This window comes from Mercenaria mercenaria, unplaced genomic scaffold (assembly GCF_021730395.1).
Source record: "Mercenaria mercenaria strain notata unplaced genomic scaffold, MADL_Memer_1 contig_4762, whole genome shotgun sequence".
In the NCBI taxonomy this organism is placed as follows: domain Eukaryota; kingdom Metazoa; phylum Mollusca; class Bivalvia; order Venerida; family Veneridae; genus Mercenaria; species Mercenaria mercenaria.
This window is the reverse complement of record NW_026463015.1, coordinates 1-23,921: the sequence shown is the minus strand read 5'-3', so window position 1 is coordinate 23,921 and position 23,921 is coordinate 1. Positions and strand designations below refer to the sequence as shown.

The following is a 23,921-nucleotide window of genomic DNA, read 5'->3' as shown; positions in this document are numbered from 1 at the left end:
TTTCCTACGGCAGCCCTCCATTGTATTTTCTTGTCGTCATTGGAGTTTACTCTCTAAATTAGAAGTAATACGGCAAATTCCAAGTGAATCTATCGGGGGCTATCTATCTATCTATTTATACTGCAGCACTCCTCTTTGCGAGTATTATGTGCAGCTGCGCGCCTGTACAAGAAGTTTAAAAGTAGATTGGATAGGAGGATAAAAGTAATACACGATGTGTATTGCAAGCATGAATACAGTTGATAGTGTTAAAAACAAGAAGGATTTACAGATAAAAGCAGTTTAAAAACAGGTCTATCATGTTAAGCATTGTGTGCAAGTTTGGTCACACCCTGCTTAAACTGGTTCAGGGTGGGGGCTTGCACAAGTTGTACTGGAAGGGAATTCCAAAGCACTATGGTGGCTTGAAAGAAAGAGTACTTATAGTAATTACAGGGAGTGAGGATCTGAGTATAGGAGTGGGGATGCATATGTCTTGTTAAACGGGATGGGGGAATGACATAGGGAGGGAGTGGTACAGCAATCGAACCATTCACTATTTTGTAGAACTTAAGGAGACTCGAATCAGATCTCCTATCTTCAAGGGTACGCCATCTCAGCTGACATAGCATGTTTGTGACACTGCTGTAAGAGGAGCTGGGACGATTTCAAAATTTTGAAACCGTTTAATCCTTTGTATGAAATCGAATTTAAAAGGGTATGGCTAACACCGAACATGAGTCATGTCCGCGGACATGACTGGTAAATACCAATCATGAGCGATTATTATTTTATTAAAGCAATATATTATGTTTCTGTGATTTAAATTTATTATTTATGCTAAAAAACTAGTGCATACAAAAATATTTAAAATTCAAACGTACTAATGATTTTAATTTATATGAAATAGATAACTGGCGAGCTGATTTATGTCCGTGAACAGACTGGTAAATACCGAACATGAGCGATTTTTATTGTATTACAGCAGTGTATTATGTTTTTGTGGTTTAAACTGATTATTTATCATAAAATGATAGTGTACTGTATACCAAAAATATTTGAAACTCAAGCGTATTAATGCTTTTAATTAAATATAAAATAGAAAACTTGCGATCTGATTCATGTCTGTGAACAGGCTGGTAAATACCAAACATGAGCGATTATTACCCTATTAAGCAATATATTTTGTGTTGGTAGTTAGAAATGATTATAAATTTTAAAATACATGTACTTACCAAAAATATATTATTTAAAAGCTTGTTATTTATATAAAATACAAAACTTGCGATCTGTTTTGTGTTCACGAACATGACTGTTACATACCGAGCCTGCCTGATTAATTATTTTATTAAAGCATTATTATTTTTTTGTGGTTTAAATTGATAATAATTATCAAAATACATTCAAATACATTAATATTGTATTTTTTACACTCGATCCGATTCAGGCCGCAACAAACATGACTGTATTGCCTGGGAGATTCGTGTTCGTGGACTGAAGTGAAAACACCGAACATAAGTAAGTATAACATCTTTTACTGTTTGAAATGAAGGAGTTCTCATTTCAAATATGTTATTGAATAGGGAATTATAATGCAAAGTAGAGTTTTCAATCAAACGATAATAATACCGACTTGATATTTACATTAAATATTAGAATTTACAGCTATTTCATCTTTTATATATATTTTTTTTATTCCATTATCCATTTTACTAATTGGATTAAAACATCTTTCTTAATCAGGCACATGTCATGCGGGTTGGAAGTCAAATTTGTTACCGGTAATCATTTAATTTAAAGCGCTAATTAGATTATAACACCTTTTCTAGTGCAGTTGATTGAGAAACTAGTGCACTTGTATCAAATTTTGATCATGTATGACATTATTAACCCTTGAATTTGATATTGTTTAAACTTGTGCATCTATCTTTATGTTTACTACTGGATATATAATGTTATGAATAAATTTATTAGAAAATCCCCATATTGTATATGTAAATGTATACTTGGGTTGTAATAAAGAAATCTGTCTGTCTGTCTGTCTGATTAAAAATAATGCCTAGCAGCTCATTTGATGTATCGAATTAAATCTGTTAAAAACAATTTGTATAATAACAAAGAGATCTCGCTTTCTTTTCATAGTAACAATCTAAATATGACCTAAGATTGTGCCGATGCTAGGTTAAACCCAACAAAATAAATAAATAAAGTATATATCAAAGTATATTGAATTCAAGCACATTAAAGCTTTTTATTTATATACAAGTTAAAACGGGAGATCTGTTTCATGTTAACGAACATGACTAGTAAATACCGAACATGAGCAATTATATATCATATTAAAGCAATTTATTTCGTTTTAGTGGTTGAAATAGGTCATAAAATTAATGATAAAATACAGCGCTTTTGAACGTTTATCATATAAATGAAAAAAGCGCTATTAAAATCTGTATTGAATTTATATTTAATTAATTACTTATTAATAAAGATTTCTGCTGAAAAGAGTACAGCCGGACAGGATATATTATGAGAGCGTTCAGTTATTACATTTTACATTGATGTATTTCGTTTGTTTTTAATCGATTTAATTTGATACGTCAAATGAGCCGCTTGGCATTACTTTTAATCAATAATGCTTTAATAAAATAATTAATCAGGCATGCTCGGTATTTAACTGTCATGTCCGTGAACATGAGACAGATCGCAAGTTTTGTATTTTACATAAATAACAAGCTTTAAAATAATATATGTTTGGTAAGAACATGCATTTTAATATTTATAATCATTTTAACCACCAACACATATATATTGCTTTAAATAAAGTAATAATCGCCCATGTTTGGTATTTACCAGTCTGTCCACGAACATGAATCAAATCGCAAGTTTTCTATTTTATATTTAATTAAAAGCATTAATACGCTTGAGTTTCAAATATTTTTGGTATCAGGGATGTGCCTAATTATAACTGTAATTTAATTAATTATAATTAATTACAAATTTAGATCTAATTGAAAATAATGAATAATTAAGCACACACTAAATTAAAGTAATTGAAATTAATTAATTACTGACTTAGATTTGGGTTGTAATTGTCAATTAAATTTAAAGACTTTCAATTACTTTGGCTTTTTTACTTATCAATGGGCGTGTGAAATTTTCACAGTGACAGTAAATAGCTGACAGGTATTGTTGTATCAACAATCAGGTGTTAGAGGTGTTAATCCCTTTTCAGTTCTGTTACGTGTGATCACTGGGTGAACATTTTAGTCACTAAACCTAAAAATCGTCGCAAAATATCACTTACGCATTTCCTAACCTCTCAAAACGCGTCCGGGTTGCAAATGTCTGATTTTAAACTTTACACATTACGAAACTTTACACAACAGCTGTAAACGACCAATCAATTCTTCGGAAGAAATGACGTAAACAGATTACGTAGAGCCTTATGCAAATTTTTACATGTGTTCGTCATATTTTTTTTTCTCTCTGAAGCGTGTAAAAGTAGAAATGTTTAGTTTTCATTTAAAACTTGTCCTATAAGAGAAGAATACTTATAAATTGAGGACATTTCATGGATATTTGTTTTACAATTTTGCAAAATCGACCTGCTTAAATATTTAGAATCTGCAATACTTTATAAATTTAAGCGAACGTTAAGGCATGCGCGGATCCAGATGGAGTCCGGACCCCCTCTGGAAATCCTTAAAGAAAAAGGAAAGAAAATGTTTCAGTTTCGAAAAGGCAATATTAGTAGCTGCTGCTACATACGACCCCGACATAATTCATGTTTTAGAAAATCTATATGTTAATTATCTCAAAGAAACAAAGAATTTTACCTTTAAGGAAACTTAATTTTAATATTTTTCCCAAATTTAACAGGTAAATCTAAGCTAATAAAAACATGAAAATGAGGGGTATATTGTATATAAAATAGCAGTGGAAAAGATGTTTCTAAATGCTCCTAAATACCACAGAATGCAGGAAATGAAGCGCTGTTCAAATTGCAAAGATTTGCAGGGAGCATGCCGGGACCCCCTAGCTTGTCGGCTACTTTTCCATTTCGGCCTGTTCAACAAAAAAGAAAACAAAAAAACTAGACCACCATATACTTGTAAACGGCTATAATCCTAAAATACGCACACATCAAATTATTTAGTGTTAAGACACATGTTTATCATTGCTGAAAGGATTGATGCGTATTAGACATTCCTTGTCATAGTGAAGGGTTTGATCGAACCCGTTTGAGAAAATTGGCTTGATCCGAGCATGATAGGGTCATTATGTGTTCAAGGTTTATGTCCACTTATAAAGTGGTATTCAAATACACTAACAAAAAACGCAGTAAACTCAATTATTATTATTGAAAATTAAACATAATAAAAAGGTAGGCCTAAAGGTAGGCCTATATTTTATTTATCGTCGCTTTCAGTCACGTACTTGACTAACGCACACTGTGTGTGTAGATTTAGTTTCAAAAATGAGAACCTAAAAAATTCTCTTTTTTCTCAATAGTTACAAAAGCAGGAGAAATTGGACACTGACCATCCTGTCAGTTAGAGTTCGTAACTACCGGAATTATCTACCACTAAAAATCGCCCCGCGTTTTTTTAGTTGCTTATATAAGTAGTGAGATAATTAACGCTATTAGCGCTATTTGACCTCATTTGACCTTTAGCCCTTGGTCAAAAGTGACCACTGCTGACCCCGTACTCTTGGTACTGTGAAAACCTTTAGTTTAATCAAATGAAAACCTCTGGTTTAACCAAATGAAAACCTCTGGTTTAACAAATTAAAAAAACCACAGTGAAGAAATTATATATTTTATATAAAATATATTTCATTAAAAAACCGGGAAGAAAACTTTAAACTCCACACTGAAAAACAATTGACAATAGTTTTGTCCTTTTTAATTAAAATAATTCATAATTGTTTGTTGATTTTTTCTTTGATTATGAATATTTAGTATTTTGTACAGTAAGTTATACAACGGTACTTTGTCTTGTAACATTTTAATGAAAAATAAACAATAGTAACCGCATAATACACTTGTTTTCTCTTGATATTGTATATTATTGTATTTTACATCCGGAATGTAATTAATTACTTCTTTTGGTGGAGGAAGTCCAAATGGGTCAAAATAAATTTTATTTACATAACAAACCAAATGTGTTCCAGACCCAACAGAGTCATCTAAATTGATTATTCCGCACTTGTTTTTTATTGATGTTTTCGATAAATTATTTCTACTAAATACACCCCTAAAGTTTTTAATTTTTAATTGTTTTACCCATTTTTCAATTTCAAAGTTAGAAAATGGTTTGTTTATAATTTTTTACCACTTAATAGGGATGTAATCAAAGGTATTCCGAGACTAGCAGCCAGCATACCTAGGAACCCGACGTCTTGTCTTTGTTTTTGTGTTAATTTAATTACTCCAGTTCCCACTAGTTGTTTTCTTTGATTAGGTGTAAGATATGGTGATATCATGTTTCTTTTATCATTAGCTACCGAAATCATACCATTTCCAAGTATTTTACTAACACCAGTACTGACAAGACCAGACAAACGGTCCTAATATTTTTGGAGCTATTTTTGCAGCTATCGGAAGTATTGTCCGACCTAACAGACCAGCCAAAGCTTCCAAAAATCCTCCATTTTGACCTTGACTGGACATTTGTTTTTTTGAAATTGTAATTTCTAATCCCTTCTTATTCCTAATAGATTTTTCAATTTGATTAATCTGTGTTTTTCTTAAAAGCAAAGGAAAGTTTCCACGTAATTGTTCATGTTTTAATCTAAAAGTATATGGGATTTTATCATTGCAAGCTCTTGCCAATTTTTTTTTCTGTCCGTCTGTTAAATCTACTTTATATTCAATATAATTTGATGTCATTATATATTTTATATATATTTTATTTACACAATAACAAGTTCATTTCCAATAGTATTTATTTCAACTGTTTCTTCATATAATACAATTGCGTAAACACAAATATTAGCTGCCGGCCGAACATTTTATTCTGCTGTTAATGTAATATGCTTAGGATCTTCTGTTATTCCTTCTTTTTTAAATTCTAAGTTAAAATGAACAAATCCAAACAAATGTTGAAAATTTAACATATTTAAGAGACTTCCAGTGGTTTTATTAATTTGTTTATGAAAATAATTAAGAACATCATCGTAAATTCCTGATATACTTGTATATTCCGTTTCTTGATAAAAAAAAACACCATTACCAACTTCAAGACGGCAAGATTCCAGCCTACAATCATTATCTGCTGCATTAGCTTTAAATGTATCTAATAAATGTGGATTATGTTCTTGTGAATTACTTTTATCAGGTTGTTGTAAATAAGCAAATACATATTTAGGGGTTTTACACCGGCTGTTATTCTAAAAGTTATATTATTTTGTTGTGTATCTACAGATTGTGTTATCATTTCAAAAGGTATTTCCAACTTGTTGCTTTCATATATCTTTCAGAAATTAAATTAATTCCATATAGATTAAAAATTAAACGTGGAACTCACAAAATTAATTTAGTTACAATTACCCTACCTGCATCAGCAGCATTAGCTCTGTAAATTAATTCATCATCATTTGTTAATTGTAATGTTATTTGAATTTGACTTGGGGGTAACATGTTTTGTTCCAAACCCTGAAAAAATGAATAATTATTTAACGGAATTTTAGCATTTACCTCATTACCACCCTGGATTAATCCCTTTCTAAAAGCAAAGCCTTTATTATATCCAGCTTGTCCTTCCCTGCTTTCAGCACTAGTGGTTTTATCTAAATAAATAAATTCATTTGTTCCAGTTGATTCTGCATAATCCTTAGATAGTTCAACTAAATTTTTTACATTTATTACCTTGTATAAATTATTACAATCATAGACAGTTTTTCCATTTTGTTTAATTATTAGCTGGTCAATTATTGAAACTGCATTATTAATGTAAGCAATTTGATCATCACCGCCATAATTATTACCATTAGCATGTTTATTAACTTTAAAACTTACTTCAAAATAACCATTAAACCAATCAAAATATGAACTTCTATCATTAATTGTAAAGCGATACCCGCTTTTTTGTTGTTTAACATTATTTCCCAAGACAGAAATTAAAGGTGTACCTAATTGAATAGGAGTTAGTTCGTATCTTCCACAATATTGTTTTGTTCTAAACATGTTTATTATATATTATTTTATTTTGTATAAATTAATCTGTTAATACGTTTACGCTGAGCTAAAGTCCCAGATCCTGACAATAATTTATCTAATCTTATATTAATATCCTCCTCCTCATTATATGAATTTGTTTTTTGTAATTCCTTAGCAATTAAATTACCAACAGCAGGTGTTACAGGCTTTTTAAAACTTTTGATTTTTTCTGTAATTTTATTAGCAGCTAAATTTCCGACTTCCGTTCCAATCTTTTATGTTCCACTTTCAATTGCAGTTTTTCCTGCAGTTTCCAGAGCTTTTTTTCCAGCACTACCAATTGAAGATGTAACAGAAGATGAAAATAATTTTGTTAAAGTGTCGAAGATACCTGAACCTTGTATAATTTCTTCTCCGGTTTGAGCATCAACATAAATAAACATTCCTTTATTCTTATCATAAACTTGTTTGTACATTTAATATATATTTATATATTCTTTTAAAATTAGTGTAAAAATTGTTTCAACTGCATTAAAATTAATTATTCTAGCAAACACATCTGTAATATATATTCTAATTGAATTGATAAAATTTTTACTAATTTCAGAATATTCAACTCTTTGTGGTTCTTTTGTAAATGGATAAGCTCTTGTTAAATCTGCAGTACTTAAAGCATAAATAATATCACTAAAATTACCATAAACAAGTGAATTATCAATAAGATCACAATGAATGTAAATTGTATCCATAGAGTTAGTTATATTTGGTGTCGTAGTTCCCCATTCAGTATTTCTCAAAGCTTTTTTCTCAAATCCAAGCAATGTATGAAAATTTGACATTCTAAATCCAACATAAAATTATCATGAATTGAAATTAGGATTTTAAAACTACTTAAATCAAATTCCAGACTTATTGGAGCAATGTCTGATTTATCAAATTCAAAATCACCATTGCTTATTAGTGTTTCTCTGATATAATTATTAATGTCCGTATAACTGTAAGAACCATTTGTTTAATATAATATCTTTCCATTCTTTACCATTATTATAACGAATTCTTTTATTGTCATATTCATCACTAATATTATGCCAAGAGTAAGTCATAGTGTTAATACTATCCAAACCAACAACATAAGTTTTATTTTTATCTAAAATTAAAGAACGAGTTAATCTGACTGTAAAATCGCTTGGAGTATTTTTATTATCGTTTTTTAACTGCTTCAGAACTTAACACTATTTTTCGTTCCATTTATATTCAAGAAAAATATTTTTTATATAACATTTCATGTTCTTTTGGTAACAATTCACTCATTTTTAATGCAAATATCTTCATTTTTTAGTTCTTCAATCAGCATCAATTGAACCACAAATAAGCTCTAAGTCATTAACCAATTCTTCTGGATTACATGGACAAACGTCATAACCTTGACCCCTAATTACTTTTTTAAATTTCTTTTGTTGATAGGTAATCCTGATTTTTCTGTTAATTCTTTAAATATTTTCCTAGAAAGTATTGAATGTGTTTTATTATTGTTATATCTTTTATTAATTAAATCAATCAAATCATTATCTACCTTAACGTTAATAACTTCTTTTCCAGTGTTTTTATTTTTAGCAACCAATTTGTTTTGACCATAAAGTTTATTAAGATCAATCAATAAATTACCGTATTGTCCATTTGGTGAAACTTTGTTACATCTTCTATGATATCTTTTACTTCTTCCCTAGTCATTTTTTCATCAGGATTTTCAGATTCGGTGTGAAAAAAAGTCAAACACTTCTCGTGGTGTCCAATATTATTCTTTATCTAAAAGTTCTAAATCAATTTCTTTGTGAAGATCAACTTAAATTCTTTTTGTCTTGCACCCATTTCTTTTTCTGATTCTTCGGTTGTATCATACTCATCTTCTTTTAATATATCAAATTCTTTTTCTCTGCCATAATCTTCCAGTATTTTATCAATCTCTTTGTTGTCTAGTTTTTGTGGTAATGGTGGTAATAATGGTTGTTGTAGTTCCGGGGGCGGTGGTTCTTCCAATAACTCTGCCAATTTTTGTTGTTGTTCTACTTCTTGTATTTTATCAACAAATCTTTTTGGAAGTAACGCTGATTGCTCTTTGATTCCTAGGTAATGCTTTTAACTGACTCAATTCTTCTTTTTGACTTGCGGTGCCCCACTGTGTTCCTTTGTTTGTTCGTTTTGTCCTTGTATGTTGACTTTGTGTGCGCGCGTGTGTGTATGCTTATTGTTCGTCTTGTCCTTATGTGTTGGCTTTGAGTGTGTGTGTGTGTGTTGTTCGTTTTGTCCTGATGTGTAAGCTTTGAGTGTGTGTGTGTGTGGTGCACGCGTTTGCGTGCTGGGGGATTCGTTTTCAGGAGGCTGCGCTTTTGGTGCGAGGCATTCCCTGTTTGATATTTTTCTTTGTTTTTTACTATTCCTTCTGTAATTGGTTTATAAATTTCACTATACATTTCTCGACCAGTAGCTTTTCTTATTTTTTCTCTCATTATTTCTTCTCTTTTAGCTCTTACTTTTTGTCCAACTAGGTTGTTTATTTCTCTCATTTCTTTAAGTTTTGCTTGCATTTATATAATGATGTAAGATAATGTAAAATAATGTAGGATAATGTAAGATAATGTAATATTATTATATAATGGAAATATCAAATTATGATACAAAAAGTGATAATTCTAATAACTTTAAGCAATTTTATCCTTTTATGCCAGATTCATGTTTTAGAATGTTAATATGTGGATCTTCCGGATCAGGAAAAACAAATACATTAATGCATATGCTTCGAAAACCTCTTATATATTATGATAAATTATACCTGTATGCTAAAAACCTAGAACAATCTAAATATCAGGATTTAATAGACCACTTAAATGAAATTGCAAAAAGAATTAAAGTAGATCCAAATGAAATACTTGAATATTCAAATAATGAAATATTTGGTGTTAATGATCTTGAATCAGAAAAACAAAAAGTAGTAATATTTGATGATTTTATATGTGAAGAAAAAAGGTTCAAAATGAAATAACAAAATACTTTATTCAAGGACGTCACAAAAACTGTTCTGTTATTTATTTAAGTCAGTCTTACTATAAAACACCAAAAGATATTCGAATTAACTGTTCACATTATATTTTGTTTGAAAGTCCAGGTAAAAAGGAAAATGATATGATTTGTAATGAACAAAATATAGATCGTGATTCTTTTGCTAATGCAACAAAACAAAAATATTATTTCTTATATGTTGACAAACCAAGGAAGTTTTTAAGAAAAAAACTGTACGGGAATTATATAATAATGAGTTTTGACGTCATTTGCGAGAACGTGATGAAAACATGACGTGCTGAATTAATTGGCGCTAATTGATGACAATGTTCATTTTTTAAATCTTATGCTCGTAATGATGCCGTTTACATGCTCGAGACAGTACCTTATTATTTCTTCTTTCAGTCTTTGACAGACACCGATAAAATTCCCGTTATTATTTAAGTAAAAAAAGTCAGCAACTATTTAACATGAAAAATCGATAATTCTGGCCATGCTTATTGCTTGATAATTCCCCTTATCCACTGTATACAACTTTCACAAAAGAATAATTTCACGCTTGACACCGTTGCTATGGATTCCGGAAGCTGTAATGTTTACTTAAAGATATAAAGTTGTTACTTTTCGCAGAAGTATTCAAAATATCTAAGATGAGTCAGTTAAGTACGTGCTCTACACGGTCTTCGATACCAGAAAGCTTGGTTGTCGACCAAGATGTAGAATTTATTTGTGAATTTGAGCAAGTCAATGATTTATACTTTTCAAATGTTCAGTCTTCGGACGAACCACAATTTGGAGAAAATTTTGTTTTTGATGACAGTGATGAAGAGAATTATGATTCAACTTGAATGATAGTAGTGATATTGAGTTACCGGAAGTGGATATTTGTGAACGTGATATTGACATTAAGGAAAATAATGCAGTTAGTGAGTTTCAGGGAAAAGGCTGTGGATGTCATAAAATTCATGGAAAACCTTGTAGTCAGGTAATTAACATTGATCAGGCTATTGAATATAGAATGCAGTGTAAGGAAATGACATCTGATGAACTTGATTTAACAGTTAAAGTGCAGCTGTCTGCCCACATGAGAGATCTTACTCACTGGTCATCTGCTAGGAACAAGAAACAGCAATAAAAGGACAGAGAAAGGGTATCACAAGAATATTTTGTGTTTGGTGTAAAAATGTGCAGAGAAACCTTCATGTTTTGTCATGGTATAAGTAAGAATAAGCTGGCAAACATAGCTTCCTCACTTGATAAAAATGGACTTAAACCTAGGACTCATGGAAATACAGGTAAAATGCCCAAGCATGATTTGTCAATGACTGACATTGAACAGATTGTAAGTTTTTTGTCCAGCTATGCAAATGCTAATGGTTTGCCATTACCAGGTAGATTGCCAAATTACAGACAGGAAAGTGTTATACTGTTACCATCTGATCAGAGTAAAGCTGACATACATGCTCTTTATAATGAAGCAGCTCAGCAAAATAGTTTCAGGGTAGTCAGCCTATCTGAATTCAAGAAAATATGGCTGCAACAATGTCCACACATAGTTATTTGTAAACCAGCTACAGATCTTTGTGCTAAATGCCAAAAATATGCACATGAAATCTCTAACAGTGGAAACTTAAGTGAGGAAGACAAAGAAAAACTTTTAGAGAATTACAGAACATATCTGAGTAAAGCCAAATGTCAGAGAGATTACTACAGGGAAAAATGTGAGGCTGCTAAGTTGAATTATTCAGTGATGACTCCAGAACAGAAACTGAGAGGTTTGTTTATTTATAATTTAATTAGATCTTTTATGCAATTAAAAAATTTAAAAAATATCAAACTTATCATGTTGACTTTTGATTAAGACATGTAATGAGATCACCAATCTTTCTAAATATCCTCTTTGTTTTGTGATTTGCAACAAAACTGAGAAAAATTATAGAAAACTAGCTAGAAAATTTGCTTTTCAGTAAATTAATTGTAAAACAGTGTGTCATGGTTTGTATACTATTGATTTATAAGTAAAATTTATATAATAAATGGTAAATACAACCCAAGTTTTATACCACAAATTTCCTGCAATGATGTTCACCTTTTGTACACCAGTGTGTAAAAGTGTAGGACATTGGTGTACAAAATTTAAAAAGTCAATGCAGGTAATTGATGTAAAAACCCAGGCATGTAAAAGTGTGCCCCTCAAACTGCCTTTAGGCTTTATATCTTTAAGAAACATTATAACAATGGAATCTAGGCTTGTAACTAGTCAGTACTACCATATTTTTTCCAATTCATGCACATGCTACATGAGTTACTTCAATTTCTTGTACAATATGATATACAATACATGTAACAAGTGAAGATGAATATAAATATAGGTAAATTTGATTCAATTTTAATATATATGTTTTATTAATAAAGGTCAGCCACCATGTTCATTGCCTAGAACACAGCAATACTCATTTGACTTTGCCCAGCAGCTATTTTATCCACACCATGCTCAACAAGTTGGACCTCTGTATTTCAAAACTCCCAGGAAGTGCCAGTGCTTTGGAGTGTGCTCAGAAGGAGCAGGTAATTCATAATATTATTGGCTCATATCACACTGGTGATTAATGTGTACTCTCTCTAGATTTCCATGTTACACAATTAATCACATGACATACATGAAATTTATGTATGATTCTAGATATCAGAGATATATATTGTCATTCTGTAAAGTATACAAAATTGTAAGTAACATTCACTTAGTATCAGATTATAACATGAATGGCACAGTTATATTATGACCAAGTAGTATAATATTATTATGTTATTATGAAGCTTTACATGTCATTGTCTTCAAGTTTTCGGCATACTTTACACCAGGTACACAGGTATTCTATCTCATTGATGAAGCAGACTGCACTGGTAAAGGAGCTAACTGTGTGACCAGCTTACTGCACCATCATTTTCAGCACCATGGGTTTGGAGAGGAGCATGTGCAGTTGCAAATGGACAATTGTTCTGGACAAAACAAAAACAACACTGTATTGTGGTATGCAACTTTATTCATTGTTCATACATAAGATGAAATCAAATAACTCAGCTAGGGACTAAAAAGTTCTCCTATTTGGGAAGTGATTAATTTTAGAATATACATTTTATCAGGGTGGACACAGATTTCATCATAGAATAAATGATCTTGTCATACCCGAGATGTATTAATTTTTCCTTTACCATATATTCTGAAAATGAAGAAATGTACTATGCTGGCATATTTATGTTATTTTCAAAATTACATTTCATTTAGGTATGGGCTATGGAGAACTATGACTGGGCTACACAAGACTGTTGAGTTCTCACTCATGGAAGCTGGCCATACAAAGTTTAGTCCAGATTGGCACTTTGGAGTATTCAAGTCTAAATGGCGACACTGTACAGTTGAGACCCTAGACCACATTGCTACATGTGTTCTTCTGTCTTCATAAAACAGGCACAATATACCTCAGCTTGCAAATGATAGTGAGAGACCAGTGTTGTTTTATGACTGGTCTGTATATCTTGGTCAGTTTTTCAAATGCATTCCTTCTCTGAAAAAGTACCAACACTTCAGCATGACAAGTGAAAAGCCTGGTGTAGTATTGGTTAAGGAATATGCAGGTGACAATTGACAGGAAATTAATGTCTTTAAGAAAAATCCTCCAGTCCCAAGTGATAGTCAGTTACCTTCTGTAATTGTGCCTAAAGGTTTAGATCCATCTAGGCAGTGGTATCTGTTTAATGAAATTAGGCAGTATTGTCTTAAAGAAAAAGGCTCATGCCCTAAGCCATTGGTTCCAAAACCTGAAGCTATAACTGTTAAGAGTGATAGTGAAAAAAGGAAGAAGTGTTCATACAAACAGTAAGCCAGATCAAGAGTTTGTCTAGCCTCTGTACAAAAGACTGAGAGATTAGGATTCTGACTTACTATTACAATGAACACCAAGATACTCCTTTGATGTCAATATTCCTTATGTCAGAATCAACTGGTGACTTTAACAGTGTTTTATAAACATGTGTTCAGCAAAATTGATTTCAGAGACACATTTAATAAAATAAATATTGAAAGGAACATGTCATGTATATACTTCACTAGTGCTTTTGTTATTTCCTAGTTAATTGAAATACATTCTCAGTTGTTCTTTACTACAGATATTCCTTTTTGTCATGTTTCATACATCATTTGTGAAACTACTGTGATGCATATGGCACTGAAATTGAAACCCATACTTGAAATCACATACTGGAAACTATTAAATTACAAAAATGATATTCTCATCATTGCATAAATAGACTATGGTAAAGTAATTGAATACATGTGTATCATACACAGTGTATATATTATTTAATTCTACATACTGCTTAACTACTGACAACAATGTAAATTTTTATTTATTTTTTAGTATATTATAAGTATTTTTGAACATTATATACAGATCTTAGTGATTTCAAGATTAATGTTCTTAATAAATTTTGATATATATGTTTCAAGTTTGGCTCTGGTTTGTAGTATAGTGTATATACTTTCAATCTTGTACCTCATATAATTGCATTGGCATGGTTGCTATGGTAACTGAATTTGACTATTAAAACCTACCACTCAAGTTAAGTGATAAAAATGATAAAAACATGATTTGATAATGATATGAGTGAATTCTAAAGTTATCCTGTTTATTTTTAAGTTGTTATCCTAGTATGCATCACATTTTCATTGTTACTATGGTAACAAAATTATGTTGAGAATTTTAGACTGGAGATATGTTCATTCTTTAGTGACAAACTATTGCAGGTATGAAATAAATCTACTGAATTCAAGTTATGAAGATCATATTTTTTGTGTTTTGAATTTTATTTTTCTAGTAATATTAGTTGTACACAAAACATTACTAACAGATATGCACATGGAAACAAACATCATATGTTTTTAAAAGAGAAGTTACGTCCAATGTTAACTGCCAGTAGGACAAAAGGTATACTTTGTTATTTCTCATGTAATAATAGGTAGAAATATCACAATGTCTACATTTTATGCTGATAGCATAAAGAAAAACCCTTTAAGCTGATATTTTTATAATTTTAACTCGGTTACCATGGCAACCATTATGTTAATATATATCTGCTATTTCTCATTATTGAGCGGTTACCTTCCCATACCACTTTGTCATATTATGTACCATGTAAATGACTAGAACACAAGTACAAGGTGAATAAAACGTGTTGTTTCATTATAGTAATTGGTTTGTTTAAATACTTGCAAGATAACAGAAAAACTGGAAAACGGTGGTATTGTAAAACATACCCTATTTCCTTAAATATCACTGAAACAGCTCTAATATTTTTTATGCATAACAGGGAGACATTGATTACTAAAAAAACATCAAAAACTAAATTTCGACAAAAATCTTCAATAAGCCCCTTTTTCCCATGCCTTGTCACATATAATGGGAGTTTTTAATAATATAGAACACATAAGTGTATAAGTATAAGTAAAGTTAAATTTGATATTGATTTAAGTGATTATATAACTAAAAACAATTCAAAAAGCATAAAAAGGACATGGACTCATATCTTCGTAAAAATAAGGAACTTGATAACACAATGAACAGAGCATTAGATATGGAAGGTAATGAAATAATCAACCTAGGAAATCCAGATAAACCCGCTGATGCAGTTCCAAGACGGTTTTTATATAAAAAAATTCAAAGTTTAATAGAAAACTATAAACTTGAAGACATCAAAAGTATAAAACAGACACTAGAAGCACAAGTAAAAATATTGAAGAATTAACAAAAGACTTGAAAAACAATGAAACATTAATGGTTGAGTTACGAGATAAAATTGAAGAAGAAATGAAAGCTATGGTTGACTCTATTAAAGAACTTGAAGAGAAACCTGATTTGACAGATAGGCAGATAAAAGAAGTATTCAGAACCAATTTTGAAAACTTATAAAATCAAGTTCAGGAAATAAATAATACTATGATTAAACATAAAGACAAGATTACTGAAGCTGAGAAAAAATTACAAAATATGTATCAGTTAGAAATCAGAACAGAAATAAATAAACTAAATACTGACTTTATAAATAAGCATCAAGATTTACTTGACACATTTTCAAATAAACTTGCAGAATATAAATCTGAACTTGAAAAGGCAGCTTCACAAAGAGGTGATGACTATGATACAACATTAACTAACCTTAGAAAAGATATTAATTCTAAATTAGAAAAAATTAAGAAACAACTTCGGGAACTGCAAGACTTGATTAGTAATGTCGACGTACGTCACAATTTAAAGCACGAGGAATTAATTAAACTAACAGGTTTGTTACAAAAAGATATTTACGAATTTAATGATAAAATTAAAAAAAAAATAAACTAGACTTTGTAGTTGAAAAATCAGTTAAACAAGGAGAATTAATTACCTCTAATACTGAAACAATAACCACTAATGCTGAAGCAATTTCCACTAATGCCGAAGATATTACAAAAGTAAAAAATGTTTTTTTAAAACAAGAAAAAAAGTTAGCTAGAACAAAAATTACTGTTGACAATTTGTTTGCTTCTGAAGTTGCTACAACAAAACGAGTTCATGATTTGGCTGAAGTAATTCTTGAACATGAAAATAGATATAAGGCTTTGGAAGAAGAACTTGAAAAAGTAAGACGTGAAGTGTTTCTTTTTGAACAATACAATAACAGACAACTACATGTAAAACAACATTTTAGTGGAATAAGATATGATATTGAAGATAAACAGTTACAACAAAAGGTATTAGAAACGGAAATGTTTTTTGCATTATTTGGAATACGAGCTAATAAGATTACAGATTATAAAAGTTTTATTAAAATAAATCATAAATATGTCGTCTTTCATGTCCAACAAGATGGGGATTACATAACTGAAGTAAACATTATCATAGAATTCGAAAAAAATCGTCCTGGAGGATTTAATTTTAAATTTATTTTTGACTGGCGGGGTGATCAGACAAATGGAAAAGAGTATTTATTTTATGCTTATTGGTGAAATACTGGAAAATAGCAGTGAGATATAAATCGATATCACTCACAGTGCCAAACTTCTTTTTTTTCCAGATAAATTATCTCCCTTGAAATATATTCTTTAATTACCCCCCTTTGTTGCCTTTAAAATTACTGGATTATACTAATATTCAAGCCATACACGAGGCATGAACTGCTAGACAATCCTATATAGAACTGGCTAGCTATAATTAAATTTGCAAAAGAAATAATGTTACCTTTGTCAGCTTGGTTGCTAGGCCTTGCCATTCATGTAGCTACAGATCTGTTCCCTCTACTTTTTTTCCATTGGTTCACTATCGTATGGTAGATTTTACTGGCGACAGCACATTTAGTTGGTTGTTGTCTTAGTTAATTATCACAAGACATCAACTCAACCTTACGTAATATGCCAGCATTTTCGTCGAAGTACTTTCCCACTCCAAGCCCAGTCAGTTGTGTTCCAACTTCCATCCATTTTGTTATGCTATGCAGCTCCTAGATCAATATTTCCTAGCTATTTTCATTGAATCCATGATGATATTTAATTCTGCAGCTTGATATTCCAAGGACTTACGCATATTCCACAGTTTTTTTGATTTTTCGTCTTCTTTTTTTAATCTGACCTTCAGCGTGTGTTTTGGTAAACAAAGCAAGCTTCCGGTTATTCAACGAACTGACGGATTGACCCGAAAAGTTTTAAATATGCTTCTACTTAACTACCGGCATTTGTCAATGTCTCTGTTAGTCGCGGTGTTTATTTTTTACACAAAATATTTAAATGCAGTTTTTGTTTTAAAAAACAAAATGGCGTCGTGTTGATTTAATGAACCTAATCACCAATATTCGATATTAATGTGCTTAAGTGTCCATGGTAATTTAGCAGATGTATCATATGTAACACGGTAGCTTAAATAAATCTGAATTTCGTCATGAAATATTGGATTTATATGAACATTTATGCACATAATAAACAGAAAATTCGTTGATCTTCACAAACTAGCATAAAATAAAAAGAAAATTTGTTTGTTTGCAGTGAGATATCGAAATATATCATCACCGATAAGGGAGACAATTCTGATATTTTCACTCAGGCTCCGCCTTCGTGAAAATATTCAATTGTCTCCCTTATCGGTGATGATATATTTCGATATCTCACTGCAAACAAACAAATATCCTCTATATATCACATGAGATTAAACAAAATGGTTTTCAATATACATATGTCTTCAAGAAAAAAAATCAAATTAATTTAATCACAGGAATGTATTTTATTTTTTTTTTATGAAGATATTATTGCTTAAGGTGCCTCTAGGTGATCAATATACTGTAGAATCAGGAAGTTATGTTAGATTCTATCTAGTTAATCGATTTATTTCCATTTTATATAATAGGAATATTCAATAATATAAATGAAAAAAGTAAGTAAAATAGAAAACATCCATTGTTTTTAACATCTGAAACAGAAGATGCTGTTGGACTATTTAAATGGAATGTTGTAAATGCTAGTCCTGGTTTAGTTTAAAATGGTAATAATGTAACAATTAAACAAACTTGCATTTTAATTATTTTATAGATACAATTAAGTTAGATAAAGGAGAAGCTAAATTAGAATTAAACAAAGAAAATAAAATTCTTCAAAGTTACAATGTAAAAAATAACAGAAAAAAATGAATCTACTTCTATTAATTATGCTGATCAGTTTAAAACAAATTATGTTATTTATATATATGGTTTAAACGTTAAGAATATTCAATTAACAATTTATGGTTCTGTAACCGTAGGCTAATGTATTAATACCATTATCAAGAATATATCTTTTATCATCATAACATGATAAAGATGTTTTATTAATAACATAACCGGAAAGATTGTGCTTATCAGAACGAATAACTTTAAAGGTATGGTTACTTTGGGTTGAATTAAACAAAGTATCTTTGTAATTTTCATGAACTATTGTTTTCTTAACAACATGTACATATACTTCAATAAAATATTTTCATTATATGTTAATTTAATATTGATTCTTTTGCGTAAATTCTCCACCGTCTTACCGAATACACTGTTGTTCATGAGTATAAAAAAGTCTTTTTCAAAAGAATTCTTTGCTTTAGATCTTTTTTGAGTATTAAAATCAATATACATTTTTAACCAAGGACTTTCATCAAAAGTTAATATTCTGGGTATTTTTGTTACTTTTAATCCTAATTGTGCATATAGTTCAAGATTTTTAAAATGAACAACATAGTTTTGTTTTTTTCATTAAAGTTGGAACTAATTTTTTTACATTACTTTTTCCTATTTCAAATTCTTTTTTAATATTTATACTACAATTTGAAAGCCATTCGTTTGGTATTTTAATTTTTTTCAGGAGCTAAAGGATAATCATTGTGAAAATCATGTAATTCTTTTAGATATTCAAGATCACATTCAATTATAAAGTTAGTTTTACCTTTTGCAATTTCTTTCTTATATTGTTTTAAAGTGACCCATTTAAAATTTCCATAGGGCAAAGGTCGGCACATTGCCCAACCGTAAAGATTATTGGCGCCGAGGTACATAATGTATTTAGTTTCAAATTCAGGATCATAATCTTTCATATATTTATTGTTTGCTTTGCTGTAACGATTAGCTATATAACTTATTCCTCCTCCCAGTTCCTTTTCAATAAAAAGATACATATTAATATCAGTTATTAAACCCAGATTTATTCCTGTCATTTTTAACATTGCATCCCAAGCTAACCCAGGACTACTAAAGTAATGACAAGGGTCAAGTTTATAATATTCCAAACATAGTTTTCTAAAATTTTCAAAAACATCAGCTAAAAGTAATACGTCAGTTTTTAAATATAGATTATGATATTCTCCCATTGTTTTTATTTTAAATTTATTCCAAACATTTATAGTATGTTCATATTCGTTGTCAGATATGTGTGTTTCGTTTAAAAATGAATAAAACTCTTCTTTAGGAGGTAATTCTGTTTCTTTGAATTTATTAAATGAATCCATGTAATCATATGGATAAATACCTTTTGTTTTTAATAATTCAACGTTATCACTATCAAATTTTTGAGATGTGTACTTAATTTCTGAAATATTTTTTACTAAGTTATATAACGGTTGAGACATAAATTGAAAACAATCTACAAAAATCAAATCACTTACCATAAATGCCATATATCTTTCCATATTATAAGGAATAACATCTATTTCTTTTTTAAATGTTCCTATTTGTTGCATAATAAAATGACCATCATAACCTCTTAAATTATGAAAAATGACAGGAATTTTGTGTGTTAGTCTAAAATTAATATTACATTCTGAGTGAGCACTTCCTCTAAATTTTCCTGTTATATGACAGTGATCTCGGACCTTTGGTCCTTTCGAAAAACTTTGTTTTTCATCTCATACAGAATTTTCATTTACCTTATAATCTTTTCCACAAATATGACAGGAGGTTTGTTTTTTAAATAAAGCTTCATCTTTTTTAGACATTCTCAAATCTTTGTTAAAGTTTTCATTAAATATTTCCTTACAATATTCCTCTCCCTCAAGCATTTTTTCAATAAACTTATAAACTGCATTAGGACATCTGTAAACTTGTGTTGGTTTAGTATATTTATCGTCATAACAATAAACAACTTTATAACCGTAACCAAAATCTATATTTTTTTTGATATGGTTCAGTAAATGAAAATTCAGGTGATGTTAAAGCAGTAAATATTATTCTACTTATTGATTCAAAATCAACATAAATTACAAAAGGTACTGCTAAGCCTTTATGATAATTTTTAAAATGTATTTTACTTCCCTCTTTTGGCATTTTTACAGCTTGAACACCATTAATAGCTAAACAATTTGGAATATGTTCATTTAATATTCTTTCTTGTGAAAAACATTGTAAACATGATTTGCAAAATATTTTTTTATTTTTACATTTTGTTTTTTTTAAACATTAATCTATTAAAGTCTTTAATCCAAACATAATGTGTTATTTTGTCATTATTAAATAACAACATGTCACAGTGTTCTTCATACTGATATTTTAAAATGTACAATGGATAAACATTATTATCTTCATAACCAAATATATTAAATGAAATATCATTTTGAGTTTCTATGTTAGGTATTTGATTTAATGTTACAGGAAATTTTATTCCTTTATAATTGAGTTCTTCTATATGATTTTTATATTTTTTAAAACCCTTTGAGGGTCTTTTTCAACAGGAAATTTGTAAGCCAAATAACACCATCTAAAACATTCATTAGTAGTATAAGAAATGGGGTTTTTGGCACACTTTTGACCCAAATTAATTTTAACCCTTGACCTAAACCGATCAATGCCGACCAATTTCAACAAATTTAAAACAAATTTTCATAGTACTTTATGGAAACCTATAGTAAAATATGATTAAACACTTCCGCCAAATATTTGCCAAAATCCTGCCAAGTGGCAGCAATGTGACAATGTCTGCCAACTTGGCAAACTTTTGGCAAACTTTTGGCAGATTATTTTTATTGATAAAATGTAACTTATTCGATCTTATTTTGAATTAATAATACATTATTAGTCTTTAAATAATTTTAAATACATTTGATATAGATGAGTTTACAAAATAAAATATATTGTTTGAAAGAAAGAAGATTTACTGATATATAAATCCTCATTATGTTACAACAAAAAACGGGAGAAAAATGATAAGGGCTACCTGCGCATCTTGTGGAAAAATGAAATCAAAGTTTGTTAAAAGTACAGGGGGTAATTTAGATATTCACAAAGCAATGTTACCTTTATTACCTAAGAAAGGTTTAACACTTCCAGGATATAATTATTGTGGACCAGGAAATCCCCTAGATAATGGACCCCCTGTCAATGAACTGGATGCAGTATGTATGGACCATGACTTTTGCTATGACAGTGGTGTAAAAAAGGGTACATGTGATAGCAAATGCTTTCCAATTTAAATAAAACTAAATCAAAAACATTTGGAGAAAAGATTGCAAAAACATTTAGTTGTAAAAACCAGCTATCAAAACGAAATACACACTTGGGCTGGGACAAAAACAAAAGTCAAAAAACGGGAAAAGGGGGTAGAGTATACCCCGGAATCACATGGAGCGATGAATTAGCAGAAGAATTACACAAACCAATTAAAAGAAAATTTATGAAACGAAGAGTGATTGTTAATGATATGATGATACTTGGTCAGCTGATTTAGTTGACATGCAAGCTTTTTTCAAAATATAATAAAGGAGTAAAGTACTTGTTAACCGTTATTGATATATTTAGTAAATATGCTTGGGTTATTCCATTAAAGAATAAAACTGGAGAATCTGTTACTGAAGCATTTGAAAAATAATTTCTGAAGGACGATTACCAGTAATTTATGGGTAGATGAAGGAAAAGAATTTTATAATAAAAAGTTTGAATCATTTTTGAATAAAAATAAGATTAATATGTACCATACATTTAATGAAGGAAAGGCTTGTAGTAATAGAAAGATTTAATAGAAGTTTAAAAAGAATAATGTGGAAATATTTTACAGCAAATAATACTTATACTTATTTAAATAATTTGCAGGATATGGTTGATAATATAACAAAAACAAAAACATTCTAGTATAAAAATGACACCAACCGAAGCTAGTAAAAACTTAAATAAAGGTACTGTTTACTTTAATTTATATGGTGATTTAAAGATACCAAAGAGTAAACAAAATTTAAAATTGGTGATCGAGTTCGTTTAAGCAAACTTAAAAGACATTTTGAAAAAGGATATACACCAAACTGGACAGAGGAAATATTTATAATTTATAAAATTAATAATACAAATCCAGAACGTACACTTTTTTAAAGATTTAAATAATTGAAATGAATTTCATGGGTTCATTTTGATGAACTAGAACTTTTTCCACTAACACACAAAGAAGTAGTTTTTTAGAATAGAAAAAGTTTTTAGACGTGACTATAAGAAAAAACATGCTTTAGTAAAATGGAAAGGTTTATAGTGAAAAAATTTAATAGTTGGGTACCATTTATGTGAATTGAAAGAAATTTAATTTAAAATATTTATTTATATAAATGGTCCAGAAAAATTTAATTTCTATTAATGGAAAATAGAAACAATAGATCAGTTATTCTTCACTGAACACCAAACTAGGCTTGCTTTCAGATAAAAGTTCATTAAATTTCTGTAGGGGAGAGAGTAAGTACCGGATTAATTTTACAGCAGGTGTTTTTTGGTTTGCTCAGCTTCATTAGCACTTGTTCCAGCTATTCCTATATTTGTATGCAGTTGCTGGCGCTGTTTCTCATCAGTAATTACCATATTTACTAACAGACTAAACTGATGACAAGAAATTTATCTTTAAAAGACATTCATCACAAAATAAACAACTAATAACAAAAGCACGGATTGGAAAAGTAATAAAGAAGAAGGAGAAGCAAGTTATTCAGGATATTTAAAATACTATTAGATGCAGAAAGAAAAAAATATTCAATGCTCCTTTTGAAACGGTATATGAAGAATTTAAACTTAACGGGAATATAAAGTAAAAAAGAAGAAGAGTTATATTAAATTTTACGTGTGGTTTTTAGAGATTTTTTTTATAAGTATATTATATATAGATGGTTAATAGGAAGGTTGATAGATGATTATTGCCAAAATATCTAGACTTTAGGAGAATAAT

The 23,921-nt window shown here is 29.7% G+C and overlaps 1 protein-coding gene across 1 annotated transcript; it reads left to right on the top strand.

The window, feature by feature from the left end:
- The first annotated feature begins 11,053 nt into the window (after positions 1–11,053).
- LOC128554153 (uncharacterized) lies at positions 11,054–13,833 on the top strand. The gene is made up of 4 exons (XM_053535402.1): positions 11,054–11,973; positions 12,614–12,766; positions 13,061–13,229; positions 13,485–13,833. Exons 1-4 carry the CDS (start codon positions 11,382–11,384, stop codon positions 13,660–13,662), a joined length of 1,092 nt encoding a protein of 363 aa, XP_053391377.1. The 5' UTR covers positions 11,054–11,381; the 3' UTR covers positions 13,663–13,833.
- The last annotated feature ends 10,088 nt before the right edge of the window (positions 13,834–23,921 follow it).

Bases quoted from the DNA above. Each gene is read 5' to 3' on its own strand.
- LOC128554153 (XM_053535402.1), top strand. From the start codon at position 11,382: ATGTGCAGAGAAACCTTCATGTTTTGTCATGGTATAAGTAAGAATAAG. The intron at 11,974-12,613 runs GTTTGTTTATTT...TTATTAATAAAG, and splicing joins TCCAGAACAGAAACTGAGAG to GTCAGCCACCATGTTCATTG. The intron at 12,767-13,060 runs GTAATTCATAAT...ACTTTACACCAG, and splicing joins AGTGTGCTCAGAAGGAGCAG to GTACACAGGTATTCTATCTC.